The sequence below is a fragment of the Lipotes vexillifer genome, unplaced genomic scaffold, assembly GCF_000442215.2.
Source record: "Lipotes vexillifer unplaced genomic scaffold, Lipotes_vexillifer_v1.1 scaffold415, whole genome shotgun sequence".
In the NCBI taxonomy this organism is placed as follows: Eukaryota; Metazoa; Chordata; class Mammalia; order Artiodactyla; family Lipotidae; genus Lipotes; species Lipotes vexillifer.
Window position 1 is genome coordinate 3303385 of NW_006774345.1, and position 14162 is coordinate 3317546.

Below are 14162 nucleotides of genomic sequence, written 5' to 3' on the forward strand. Positions count from 1 at the left end.
AAAAACACTCAACAAACTAAAAGTAGAAGGAAACTCCCTCAACCTGATGTAGGACATATATGAAAAATCCACAGCTAATATACTTACTGGCATAACTGAAAGCCTTTCCCCTTAATCAGAAACAAGATAAGGATGTTTTCTTGCCATTTATATTAAAGCCAGGGGGATTGGGCAATAAAGGTAAATAAAAGGCACTCAGATTGGAAAGGAAGAAATAAAATGATCTCTATTTACATATGTCATGATCTTTCATTTAGAAAAATCTAAAAAACTTGTTTAAAACTATTAGAAGTAATAAATTCAGCAGGGTGCAAGATTAATATATAACAATTGATTGTATTTCTATATACTAACAATTGATTGTATTTCTATATACTATGAACAAAGCAAAGATGAAATGAAAAAAAAATTACAACAGCATTAAAAATTTTTAGTTATTACTTTAACAAAAGAAGAACAAAACATTCAAAAACTACAGAACGTTGTTGAAAAAAATTAAAGAAACTTTAAAAATGGAAAGATAGACCATGTTCATAGATTTGTTTTATTGTTAATATGGCAGTACCCCCCAAACTGGTCTATAGATTCAATGCCACTCCTATCAAAATCCCAAATGGCTTATTTGAAGAAGTTGACAAGCTGATTCTAAAATGTACAGTTGACCATTGAACAACAGAGGAGGTTAGGGGAGCTGACCCTCCAAGCCATATAAAATCTGAGTATAACTTATAGTTATACTCAGATAACTATAGATTCAGAGTGTTCTCTGGAATCTGTAGTTCCTCCATATCCATGGTTCTGCATGCTCAGATTCAATCAATCTTGGATTGTCAAGTACTGTAGTATTTACTATTTAAAAAAAAAATCCATGTACAAGTGGACCCTTGCATTTCAAGCATATGTTGTTCAAGGGTCAATGGTATATAGAATTTCAAGGGACCCAGAATAGTAAAAACAATCTTGAAAATGAAAAACAAAGTTGTAGAACTCATACTTACTGATTTTGAAATGTAGAAATTACTACAAAACTAGTAATCAAGACCATCTGGTACTGGCATAAAAATCAATATGTAGATCAATGAGATAAAATTGAGAGACCAGAACTAAACCTTTCCATAAATCAATTTCTGGTCAATTGATTTTTGAAAAGCGTGCATAGACCATTCAATGGGGGAAAGAACAGTATTCTCAACAAATCGTGCTAAGAAAACTGGATAGCCATTAAAAAAAAAAATTGGACTTCTTTATACTCTACAAAAATTAACTCAAAATAGATCAAAGACCTAAATAAGAGCTAAAATTATAAAATTCTTATAAGAATAAGAATCTTATAGGTTACTCAAACCCCTCTCAGTTATGACACCAGAAAAACAAGCAATCAATGAAAAAAAATGAATTGGATTTCATCAAAATTATAAACTTTTGTGTTTCAAGAATACCATCAAGAAAGTGAAAAAACAACCTACAGAATGGGAGAAAATATTTGCAAATCTTTCATCTGATAAGAGACATATCTGGAATATATAAAGAGCTCTTACAACTCAATAATATAAAGACAATCCCATTACAAAATGGACAAAGACTCTGAATAGACATTTCTCAAAGATATACAAATGGCTAATAAGCTCACGAAAAGATGCTCATCATCATTAACCATTAGATAAATGTAAATCAAAACTACAGTGAGATGCCACTCACATCTACTAGAATAGTTTAATCAAAAAGATAATAAGAGTTGATGAGGATGTAGAGAAATTGGAATCTTCATACATTTCAGGTAGGAATGTAAATGGTGCAATTGCTTTGGAAAACAGTCTGGCAGTTCCTCAAAAGATTAAACATAGAGTCACTATATGTCCTACTTATTCACTCCTAAGTATATACCCAAGAGATATGTCCTCACAAAAACTTGCACAACAATATTCATATCAACATTATTTATAACAACCAAAAAAAAGTGGAAATAACCCAAGTGTCCATCATGTGATGAATGGATAAATTGTAGTATATGCATACAGTGAAATATTATTTGGCTCTAAAAAACACTGCGGTAAGTGGAAGGAGTCATGTACAAGGACCACATATTGTATAATTCCATTTATATGAAATATCTAGAATAGGCAAATCCATAGAAACAGAAAGTATACTAGTGCTTGTGTAAGACTGGGGACATTGGGTGGACATGAAGAGTAACTGCTAACTGGTATGGGTTTCCTTTTTTGGGGTGATCAAATATCCTAAAACTGATCATGGTGATGGTTGCACATCTCCCTGAATATACTAAAAAAACATTGAATTATACATTTAAATGAGGAATCATATAGTATGTGAATTATATCTCAATAAAGCTTTTATAAAATGTGATTTTAACTTGTATTGTTTTGAATGTTCAGTGAAGCTTTTCTTTGAAGCTAATGACAAGTCTTGGGAATATGTATTGAGAACAGCTAAAAAGTTCTGTTTAAAACCATGTTTTTCCTTCACAGTTTCTTACTAGTGCTCTCTTTTCATTGATGCCACAAGACTTTTTTTCAAGAGTGACATATTCTTTCACAATAGTCTAGAAATGGAGCAAGCAAAATTTTTCAACAAAAATTCTTAACTAGCAACATACTCTATTATGCATTTGAATTCAGAACATTCCAACCAGATAGCACTTTTTTCTAATACCACGTGTATTCATTTTCTGTTACTGTTGTAACAATTTACCCTTAACTAAGTGACTTCCACAACTCAAGTTTATTGTCTTGTAGTTCTATAGTTTAGGAATTTGATGAAGTCTCTCTGAATTAAAATTAAGGTGTGGGGCTTCCCTGGTGGCGCAGTGCTTGAGAGTCCGCCTGCCGATGCAGGAGACGCGGGTTCGTGCCCCGTTTCGGGAAGATCCCACGTGCCGCGGAGCGGCTGGGCCCGTGAGCCATGGCTGCTGAGCCTGCGCGTCCGGAGCCTGTGCTCCGCAAATGGGAGAGGCCACAGCAGTGAGAGGCCCGCATAACGCAAGAAAAAAAAAAAAAAAAAATTAAGGTGTCTCCAGGGCTGCATTCCTTCTGGAGATTTCTGGGAGAGAATCTGTTGCCTTGCCTTTTCCAGTTTCTAGAGGTCTTCAGTATTCCTTTGTTCATGTCCCCCTTCCTCCACCTCCGAGTCAGCAATGTATCCATTCTGACACTGTATCACTCTGACCTAGCTTCTACTGTCAAACTTCTTTTCCTGGCTCTTTTCTTCTGCATCTCTCTTCTACTTTCAAAGGCCCACCTGAATTATAAAGGATAATCTTCCAATTCTGAGGTCAGCTGATTAGCAGTCTTAATTCCTCTTTCCTGTATAACCTAATGTATACACAGGTTTCAGCGATTAAGACTTGGACATCTTTGGGAGAACATTATTCTGCCTATCACAAAATGATTTTCTCCTGGTAGAAATGTGTATAAGTCAAGGTAATGGAAAAAGCCCTATGAATTCATGGTGGTTTGATTAATCAGTAAAGGAGGATTTCTTTTTCGGGCAATGAGTTATAGAAAATTTTGGCATGGGTAAAGTAGAGCTTTATTTTGTAAAGTGGAGAAAAGGCTACTGTGAACTGAGGCTTGCTCTCAGGCAAACTAATTTTAGGGTGAAAATGGATGTGGAAATTAAGGATCTGGAATACGATAGATTGCTTTCAAATTATTGGGATGGCAAACCCACTGAACGCTTTCCCATGACCCAGGACCCCAGATAGATGATCATTGATTCGGGGCCGTGGTTTTCAAACTTGGCTGATTTTGTAATTATCTGAGGCATTTAAAAAATAGTATCAGATTTCTAGGCTTTAATTTAGACCTGCTGAATCAGAAATTTGAAAAACAGAGACCCAAAAGATGATTTGAATAATTTTTTTAGTTGATTCTGATAATTAGCCAAATTTGATAACTATTGGTTTGAAAAACCAAGAGAATTGAATAAGTAATGATAGAAGATACATGTGTTCACTGGCTTTTTCTACTATTTGCTGCTTAGTTTTGAAGGTTACAGAACATTTAAATATGACCTAGAACCTTGGTCAATCTGACCCATGTGAGTCAACAAAGGAATCTGAAAGTATTATTCTCATTTTGAAGTTATCAGCCCCCAGCCATTGGATTTTTTCCTCTTTTGAACACGTATACTCTGCCATTATAAGCTATGTCTTATATGAGTTTGCCTTTGTTAAATTACTGTAATGTGATTAGTTAAGTTACTCTTATCCCACGGATGTAATGTAAGAATACAGTAATGCTTATGATCACTTTGTATTTATATCAAAGTATGATATATACCAAGTCATGGTTATAATTACTATCTAAAGTCTATGAATTAGCATATTTTCCACACCTTACCAGCAAAATGTTGATATTTTTTTGCAAGTTAGTTCAATAACCTCTCCAGAAATAAGAAGAGATACCTTTTAACAAATATGCAGTTAATCAGGAGGACAACAGTTGATCATTGAACATGCACCAAAACGTGTATCTTGAAAAGACTGAAATGTTGCATTTCCTCTATAGATATCACACCACAGAAAGAAACTCAGGAAGGAATTCCACCCCCAACCCAGAGTCAGGAACCTCTGAAACCTCAGGAGAATATATCACGACCCATTCACCATCCCTTAGTTTTAAAAACAAACTTTGAGGAAGAGGAGGAGGAAGAAGATGAACAAAATGGTTAGTAAACCTTTTCTCAGATTTACAGAGCACATTCAAAAACCTCATGGTATTTTCTACATATTTGTTTAACTATTAGAAGCGTATAATGTAATATATAAGGCAGATTTGGGTGAGAAAATAGCTTTCATTTTATTAAGTATATTAAATTCATTATGTTCTAATTTGTTCTATGTGTACACATATGCTTATCATTTGGATTGGAAGTTTTTTGTTGTATGATGGCTAGGAGACAGATCTCATATTTAAATATGCACAGTTGCTTGTAGGTATACTAATAACCTGTTTTACTTTTATATAACTTAATATTGATAACATTGATTTATATAACTTTTATTATTTATATATAACTTAACATTGATATACATGAGTGTCAATCTATTACATGATTATATCCATCTGTCTCACATTTAATCCTTCAAGTTATAGAGATCTAAATAGAGTAGTTTATAATTTATAAAGCACTATCATCTGCATTATCCCAGGTAATCCTTGCCAAAGTATAAACAAGGTTAGAACCCAGGTCTTTTGCAGTATAGCCCATGCTATTCCTCCCATATCATCACAGCCCTGCAGTGCCAATAAGTATGTACAAACAAGATAGGCATGTGGAAATATAAACCCTCAGTCTGTCTCTACCCTGGAATATGTCCTTCCATGGAGACACAGGATGTGGGCACATTGAAAAACTGAAATGTGACATATTTTCTGTAGGTATTTTACTACAGAAACAAACTCAGGAGGGAATTGCACCTCTGTACCAGAGTTGGGAGACCCTGAAACCTCAGGAGGATATACTGCAACCCATTCACCATCCTTTAATTTTAAAAACTAACTTTGAGGAAGAAGAGGAGGAAGGAGATGTGTCCTTTTCTGCTGTAGCTCTGGGTCTCCCATACTTACATCTTCCTTCTCCAAACAAACAAGCAAGCAAGCAAACAAAGATGATCTCAAATGTGAATCTGTACCTGCAGCTTCTCATCTCAAGACACATAATGTATAGTCATTTCCTTTCTCTTGACTGATTATTTCTAAAATGTAAAATATAGCAATGAGAAACATTTGACAGTGTGAAAATTATTGATTTTAAATGTTTTTTAAAAGAGTAATCCATTCATGAGAACAATGTGTGGGATATTTCATTCTGGTTTATAAATTTTCAGATTATTTGGCTTTGGGACAATTTAATTTAAAAAATATATATCCTATAGATGCTTCTAGTTTATGGACAAAGACTCCTGAAGAAATTGAAGAAAAAAGAGCAATAAAGGAGATGTGTTATAAATCTGGTAAGGAATCAAACATTTGTGGATTTTCTAACATTTGATGTGAGAAGTACACTAACTGTTAATTTTCTTGTGGGAGATTAGGTGAATACTACAGATTTCATACTCCTCCAGATATTGTATCATCTAAAAGCATAGCCTCTACAGTGGAAAAAGAGTTAGAAAAGCCTTTGGAAAATGGCAGTGAATTGCAGGAAGGTAAGGAGTGAAAAGGAAGCATTTCAAGGTAATGAATAAGAGGTACTTGGTATGATAGGCTGTGAATTATTTAGTAAAGTATGCACTGAAGTCAAATGATAAATAATACATCAGAATTGAGAGTGAGAAGGAAGTGATTTTATTGGATGACCTAAATTTAATATGAAAAGCTGCTATTAATGTAATTGTATTTCCAGAGGAACCACAGAATGAACAGACTTAATAAACACAAGGTAGCACTACACATCCCATGCTATAATTCTGTTAATAATTTGGTTTTACCATTTTATTTGGCTATGAAAATAAATCTCCCTGTGAAACAGGTGTAGATTTTTCTTTATAAGTAGAAGGGGCAACTTAGCCCTAGAAGGACAAAAGGGAGATCATAGAACAATGTTAGCAACAGAACAAGGGTATGTTTGTTCATTGAATGAGTGTCTCCTGTGTACCAGCCAATTTCAAGGGCAAAGCAGGTGAATAATTCCAAAGCTGTGCCTTTTATGGATCTTACGTTCTGGTGAATCTGACTTTTCTGTTGGTGAACATCTTGCCCTTGAAGGCAAGATAAGAAGAACATTATCTTCTGTATATAAAACAAGGAACTCACGAGAAGCAAGAAGAATTACAATCCTGCAGCCTGTGAAACAAAAACCACATTCACAGAAAGAGAGACAAGATGAAAAGGCAGATGGCTATGTACCAGATGAAGAAACAAGATAAAACCCCAGAAAAACAACTAAATGAAGTAGAGATAGGCAACCTTCCAGAAAAAAAATTCAGAATAATGATAGTGAAGATGATCCAGGACCTCGGAAAAAGAATGAAGACAAAGATCGAGAAGATTCAAGAAATGTTTAACAAAGACTTAGAAGAATTAAAGAACAAACAAACAGAGATGAACAGTGCAATAACGGAAATGAAAACTACATTAGAAGGAATCAATAGCAGAATAACTGAGGCAGAAGAACGGATAAGTGACCTGGAAGACAGAATGGTGGAATTCACTGCTGCAGAACAGAGTAAAGAAAACAGAATGAAAAGAAATGAAGACAGCCTAAGAGGTCTCTGGGACAGCATTAAACACAACAACATTCACATTATAGGTCCCAGAAGGAGAAGAGAGAGACAAAGAACCAGAGAAAATATTTGAAGAGATTATAGTCGAAAACTACCCTAACATGGGAAAAGAAATAGCCACCCAAGACCAGGAAGTGCAGAGAGTCCCATACAGGATAAACCCAAGGAGAAACACGCCGAGACACATAATAATCAAACTGGCAAAAATTAAAGACAAAGAAAAATTATTGAAAGCAGCAAGGGAAAAATGACAAATAACATACAAGGGAACTCCCATAAGGTTAACAGCTGATTTCTCAGCAGAAACTCTACAAGCCAGAAGGGAGTGGCTTGATATACTTAAAGGGATGAAAGGGAAGAAACTACAACCAAGATTACTCTACCCGGCAAGGATCTCATTCAGATTCCATGGAGAAATCAAAAACTTTACACACAAGCAAAAGCTAAGAGAATTCAGCACCACCAAACCAGCTCTACAACAAATGCTAAAGGAACTTCTCTAAGTGGGAAACACAAGAGAACAAAAGGACCTACAAAAACAAACACCCCCCAAATTAAGAAAATGGTCACAGGAACATACATATTGATAATTACCTTAAACGTGAATGGATTAAGTGCTCCAACCAAAAGACACAGGCTTGCTGAATGGATACAAAAACAAGACCCATATATATGCTGTCTAAAAGAGATCCACTTCAGACCTAGGGACACACACAGACTGAAAGTGAGGGGATGGAAAAAGATATGCCATGCAAATGGAAACCAAAAGAAAGCAGGAATAGCAATACTCATATCAGATAAAATAGACTTTAAAATAAAGAATGTTACAAGAGACAGGGAAGGAAACTACGTAATGATCAAGGGATCAATCCAAGAAGAAGATATAACAATTATAGATATATATGCACCCAACATAGGAGCACCTCAATACATACGGCAACTGCTAACAGCTATAAAAGAGGAACTCGACAGTAACACAATAATAGTGGGGGACTTTAACACCTCACTTACACCAATGGACAGATCATCCAAAATGAAAAAAAATAAAGAAACACAAGCTTTAAATGACATAATACACCAGATAGATTTAATGATATTTATAGGGCATTCCATCCAAAAACAGCAGATTACACTTTCTTCTCATGTGCGCACAGAACATTCTCCAGGATGGATCACACCTTGGGTCACAGATCAAGCCTCAGTAAATTTAAGAAAATTGAAATCATATCAAGCGTCTTTTCTGACCACAATGCTATGAGATTAGAAATGAATTACAGGGAAAAAAATGTAAAAAACACAAGCACATGGAGGTCAAACAATACATTACTAAATAACCAAGAGATCACTGAAGAAATCAAAGAGGAAATCAAAAAATACCTAGAAACAAAAAACAATGAAAACAGGACTATCCAAAACCTATGGGATGCAGCAAAATCAGTTCTATGAGGGAAGTTTATAGCTATACAAGCCTACCTCAAGAAACAAGAAACATCTCAAATAAACAATCTAACCTTACACCTAAAGGAACTAGAGAAAGAAGAACAAACAAAACCCAAAGTTAGTAGAAGGAAAGAAATCATAAAGATCAGAGCAGAAATAAATGAAATAGACACAAAGAAAACAATAGCAAAGATCAATAAAACTAAAAGCTGGTTCTCTGAGAAGATAAACAAAATTGATAAACCATTAGCCAGACTCATCAAGAAAAAGAGGTAGAGGACTCAAATCAATAAAATTAGAAATGAAAAAGGAGAAGTTACAACAGACAGTGCAGAAATACAAAGCATCCCAAGAGACTACTACAAGCAACTCTATGCCAATAAAATGGACAACCTGGAAGAAATGGACAAATTCTTAGAAAGTTATAACCTTCCAAGACTGAACCAGGAAGAAATAGAAAACAGGAACAGACCAATCACAAGTAATGATATTGAAACTGTGATTAAAAATCTTCCAACAAACAAAAGTCCAGGACCAGATGGCTTCGCAGGTGAATTCTATCAAACATTTAGAGAAGAGCTAACACCCATCCTTCTCAAACTCTTCCCAAAAATTGCAGAGGAAGGAACACTCCCAAACTCATTCTATGAGGCCACCATCACCCTGACACCAGAACCAGACAAAGATACTATAAAAAAGAAAATTACAGACCAATATCACTGATGAATATAGATGCAAAAATCCTCAACAAAATACTCTCAAACAGAATCTAACAACACATTAAAAGGATCATACACCATGATCAACTGGGATTTATCCTAGAGATGGAAGGATTCTTCAATATATGCAAATCAATCAATGTGATACACCATATTAACAAACTGAAGTAGAAAAACCATATGATCTTCTCAATAGATGCAGAAAAAGGTTTTGACAAAATTCAACACCCATTTATGATAAAAACTCTCCAGAAAGTGGGCATAGAGGGAACCTACCTCAACATAATAAAGGCCATATATGAGAAACCCACAGCAAACATCATTCTCAATGGGGAAAAACTGAAACCATTTCCTCTAAGATCAGGAAGAAGACAAGGATGTCCACTCTCACCACTATTATTCAACATAGTTTTGGAAGTCCTAGCCACAGTAATCAGAGAAAAAAAAAGAAATAAAAGGAATATGAATTGGAAAAGAAGAAGTAAAACAGTCACTGTCTGCAGATGACATGGTACTATACATATAGAACCCTAAAGACGCCACCAGAAAACTACTAGAGCTAATCAATTAATTTAGTAAATTAGCAGGATACAAAATTAATGCACAGAAATCTCTTGAATTCCTATACACTAATGATGAAAAATCTGACAGAGAAATTAAGGAAACACTCCCATTTACCACTGCAACAAAAAGAATAAAATACCTAGGAATAAACCTATCTAGGGAGACAAAAGACCTGTATGCAGAAAACTATGAGACACTGATGAAAGAAATTAAAGATGATACAAATAGATGGAGAGATGTACCATGTTCTTGGACTGGAAGAATCAATATTGTGAAAATGGCTATACTACCCAAAGCAATCTACAGATTCAGTGCAATCCCTATCAAATTACCAATGATATTTTTTTACAGAACTAGAACCAAAAAATCTTAAAGTTTGTATGGAGACACAAAAGACCCCGAATAGCCAAAGCAATCTTGAGGGAAAAAAACGGGGCTAGAGGAATCAGACTCCCTGACTTCAGACTATACTACAAAGCTACAGTAATCAAGACAATATGGTACTGGCGCAAAAACAGAAACATAGATCAATGGAACAAATAGAAAGCCCAGAGATAAACTCACGCACCTATGGTCAACTAATCTATGACAAAGGAGGCAAGAATATACAATGGAGAAAAGACAGCCTCTTCAATAAGTGGTGCTGGGAAAATTGGACAGCTACATGTAAAAGAGTGAAATTAGAACACTCCCTAACACTATACACAAAAATAAACTCAAAATGGATTAGAGACCTAAATGTTAGACCGGACACTTTAAAATGCTTAGAGGAAAACATAGGAAGAACACTCTTTGACATAAATCACTGCAAGATCTTTTTTTTTTTTTTGGTACGCGGGCCTCTCACTGCTGTGGCCTCTCCCGTTGCGGAGTACAGGCTCTGGACGCGTAGGCTCAGCGGTCATGGCTCACTGGCCCAGCTGCTCCGCGGCATGTGGGATCTTCCCGGACTGGGGCACAAACCCGTTTCCCCTGCATCGGCAGGCGGACTCTCAACCACTGCGCCACCAGGGAAGCCCTGCAAGATCCTAGAGTAATGGAAATAAAAACAAAAATAAACAAATGGGACCTAGTGAAACTTCAAAGCTTTTGCACAGCAAAGGAAACCATAAACAAGACACAAAGACAACCCTCAGAATGGGAGATAATATTTGCAAACGAATCAACAAAGGATTAATCTCCAAAATATATAAACAGCTCATGCAGCTCAATATTAATAAAACAACCCAATCCAAAAGTGGGCAGAAGACCTAAGTAGACATTTCTCCAAAGAAGACATACAGATGGCCAAGAAGCATATGAAAAGCTGCTCAACATCACTAATTATTAGAGAAATGCAAGTCAAAACTACAGTGAGGTATCACGTCACACCCGTTAGAATGGGCATCATCAGAAAATCTACAAACAACAAATGCTGGAGAGGGTGTGGAGAAAAGGGAACCCTCTTACACTGTTGGTGGGAATGTAAATTGATACAGCCACTATGGAGAACAGTATGGAGGTTCCTTAAAACACTAAAAATAGAATCACCATATGATCCAGCAATCCCACTACTGGGCATATACCCAGAGAAAACCATAATTCAAAAAGACACATGCACCCCAATGTTCATTGCAGCACTCTTTACAATAGCCAGGTCATGGAAGCAACCTATATGCCCATTGACAGACAAATGGATAAAGAAGATGTGGTACATATACACAATGGAATATGACTCAGCCATAAGTAGGAATGATATTGGGTCATTTGTTGAGACGTGGATGGATCTAGAGACTGTCATACAGAGTGAAGTAAGTCAGAAACAGAAAAACTAAAATCATATATTAACGCATATATGTGGAACCTAGAAAAATGGTACAGATGAACCGGTTTGCAGGGCAGAATTTGAGACACAAATGTAGAGAACAAACGTATGGACACCAAGGGAGGGAAGCCGCGGATGGGTGGGTGTGCTGGTGTGCTGAATTGGGCGATTGAGATTGACATGTATACACTGATGTGTATAAAATTGATGACTAATAAGTGTCTGCTGTATAAAAAAATAAATTAAATAAAATTCAAAAAAAAAAAAAGGAACTCAGAGAAAAAAATCCATGGATTCCATGAGTTTAAGTAGATTTCTTGCCCCTGGGATGAGCTGAAAAACAAGTTTTGCAGGAGTAGGAAAGATCTGAATTCTTTTCTCCTCTTTAAAAAAAAAAAAAAGAGATAGGTGGCAGAGTCTCCCAGGATCAATATGAGTATAGGATAAAAAGTAGAGTGCCTGTCTTGCAAGTACATATGTGTGGCAAACTATTTAAACATATGGCAGTAGGTGGCAGCAACATGCCATCAGATGGTAGAACAATCGAAGAGACCTAGCTGATAAATGGGAGCCATCTAGTGAAGGACAGATTTCTTGAATTATGGAGACAAGAAAAAATAAAACAATAACAAAACAAAAACAAACGCATTAGCAATGAATATTAAAAATGGCAGATTTTAAAGACAATTATATGCATTTTTGCTTTATATTATGGTTTTTAAAAGCTTTTTATTTTTAAATAATTTCAGTTACCTAATGAATATCCTTTACCCAGATTTCCCCAAATGTTAGCATTTTACACATTTGATTTTTCACTCTCTCTCCCTCTGTCTCTCAACACACACATTGTTATTATTTTTTTCAAATTGTTTGAGAGTTAGTTGCAGGCATGATGCCCCTACATTACTCTCACCCAAATGCAGTATAAATATCAATATCAGGAAATTACTACTGATTCAATATTATTTAAAGACTTTTTAAAATAAATTTCACCAGTTGTGCCATCAATATCCTTTATAACAAAGTGAAGTTTTTTCCCTGGTTTAGAATCCAGTCCAGAATCACGAGTTGTATCAGATTGTCATAGCTCTTTTATTCTCCTTTTAATATTTTATTTTCGGAGAAAATTAGCTAGAGATGTATAAGGAAATGGTGAGAATTAATTTTCAGTATAATTAGCATTTTTTAATCAGTAGTTGACCCTAATACTTTTTACTTTGTTCATGGTTAGTAGATGAAAACAAAACAAATATTACAAAATTCATTATATGAAAAGCACATCAAATAAACTAAATATACATACACTATAGAGTTAGACTGCTTAAATTTTTAAACTGCCACTTGATACATTATCCACATAAGAAAATAAACTTGCCTTCTGCTTTCCTCCTAATTATAAATTGGCTTAAAATTTGTATAATTATAAATTTATTGTTCATCAAATCACTGTGCAAACAATATTTCCATTAACTTTTAGGCTTTTTACTGTCATCATAAATTCTATCATAAACTTAGGTAAACGCCTAGTGGTTCCTGGAGTGATTTTTTTTTTTTTCCTAGGGGACAGTCTGACGGTTCCAACAAAATTCAGCCTATTTGAACGGCAAGGTGAGATAAAAGCATCACTGGATAGGAAACCAAGGACTGACATTGCTGCTTTTGAAAATGGAGGTGAGTTAGTTTATTACTGATTGATTCTGAGTATGTCACCATATAATAAATGAGTCTGAATTTTCTCTCTCATAACTGATTTGTTTCATCAACATCTTTTTAGCATTTTATTCACTGGCTTTGGATAAACTCCTTGAGGTCAGGAATTGTGTATAATAATTGCTTTGGACGAATCTCTAGTAGAATGTCTGGCACATGATGTGCACTCCGTAAATATTTGTAGAATAAATGATTTTACGTTTAAACAATTGAATGACTAGATGTATAGAGACGCGTTTATAAAATTTACAGATGACTAGAAGTTAATATGCTGGAACAATGAGCCAGATTTAACAAGGTAAACTCAAACTGTGATAAACAAAATCTCTTGCATTTAAGTCCAAGACATTACCAGTAGGTTCTCTTCAAGTTGGGAAAGACCTGACATGATATATATTGTGAGGAAAAAAGTAAATGTTTTTGTTGGCCACAAGGTTTCAATATAATTCAGTAACATGTGTCAGCTACCAAATAGCTAAGGTAAACTTACATTGAATTATTAGGAGTAGTATAGGAAAATAATTAAATGTGATAAGTCATTTAAAATACTCAGTAGAGTGTATGACTTATAGAATGATGCTCCATAAATGTCATCTATTATTATACTAGTTCCACTGATTTCTTCACAGGGTAATCCACATTTGGGCATCATTTTTTTTTTTTTTTTTTTTTTTGGGTT

At 35.0% G+C, this 14162-nt stretch overlaps 1 protein-coding gene across 2 annotated transcripts in view; it reads left to right on the top strand.

Moving 5' to 3' along the window:
* The window catches only part of ZC3H11D (zinc finger CCCH-type containing 11D), a 34993-nt gene that overhangs the window by 11597 nt on the left and 9234 nt on the right, over nt 1-14162 (top strand). For both annotated transcript variants that reach the window (XM_007449123.1, XM_007449122.1), the window contains exons 4-7: nt 4527-4685; nt 5897-5974; nt 6056-6169; nt 13334-13444. In XM_007449123.1, coding sequence (XP_007449185.1) covers nt 4527-4685; nt 5897-5974; nt 6056-6169; nt 13334-13444 — 462 coding nt within the window. The remainder of the gene's footprint in view (nt 1-4526; nt 4686-5896; nt 5975-6055; nt 6170-13333; nt 13445-14162) is intronic.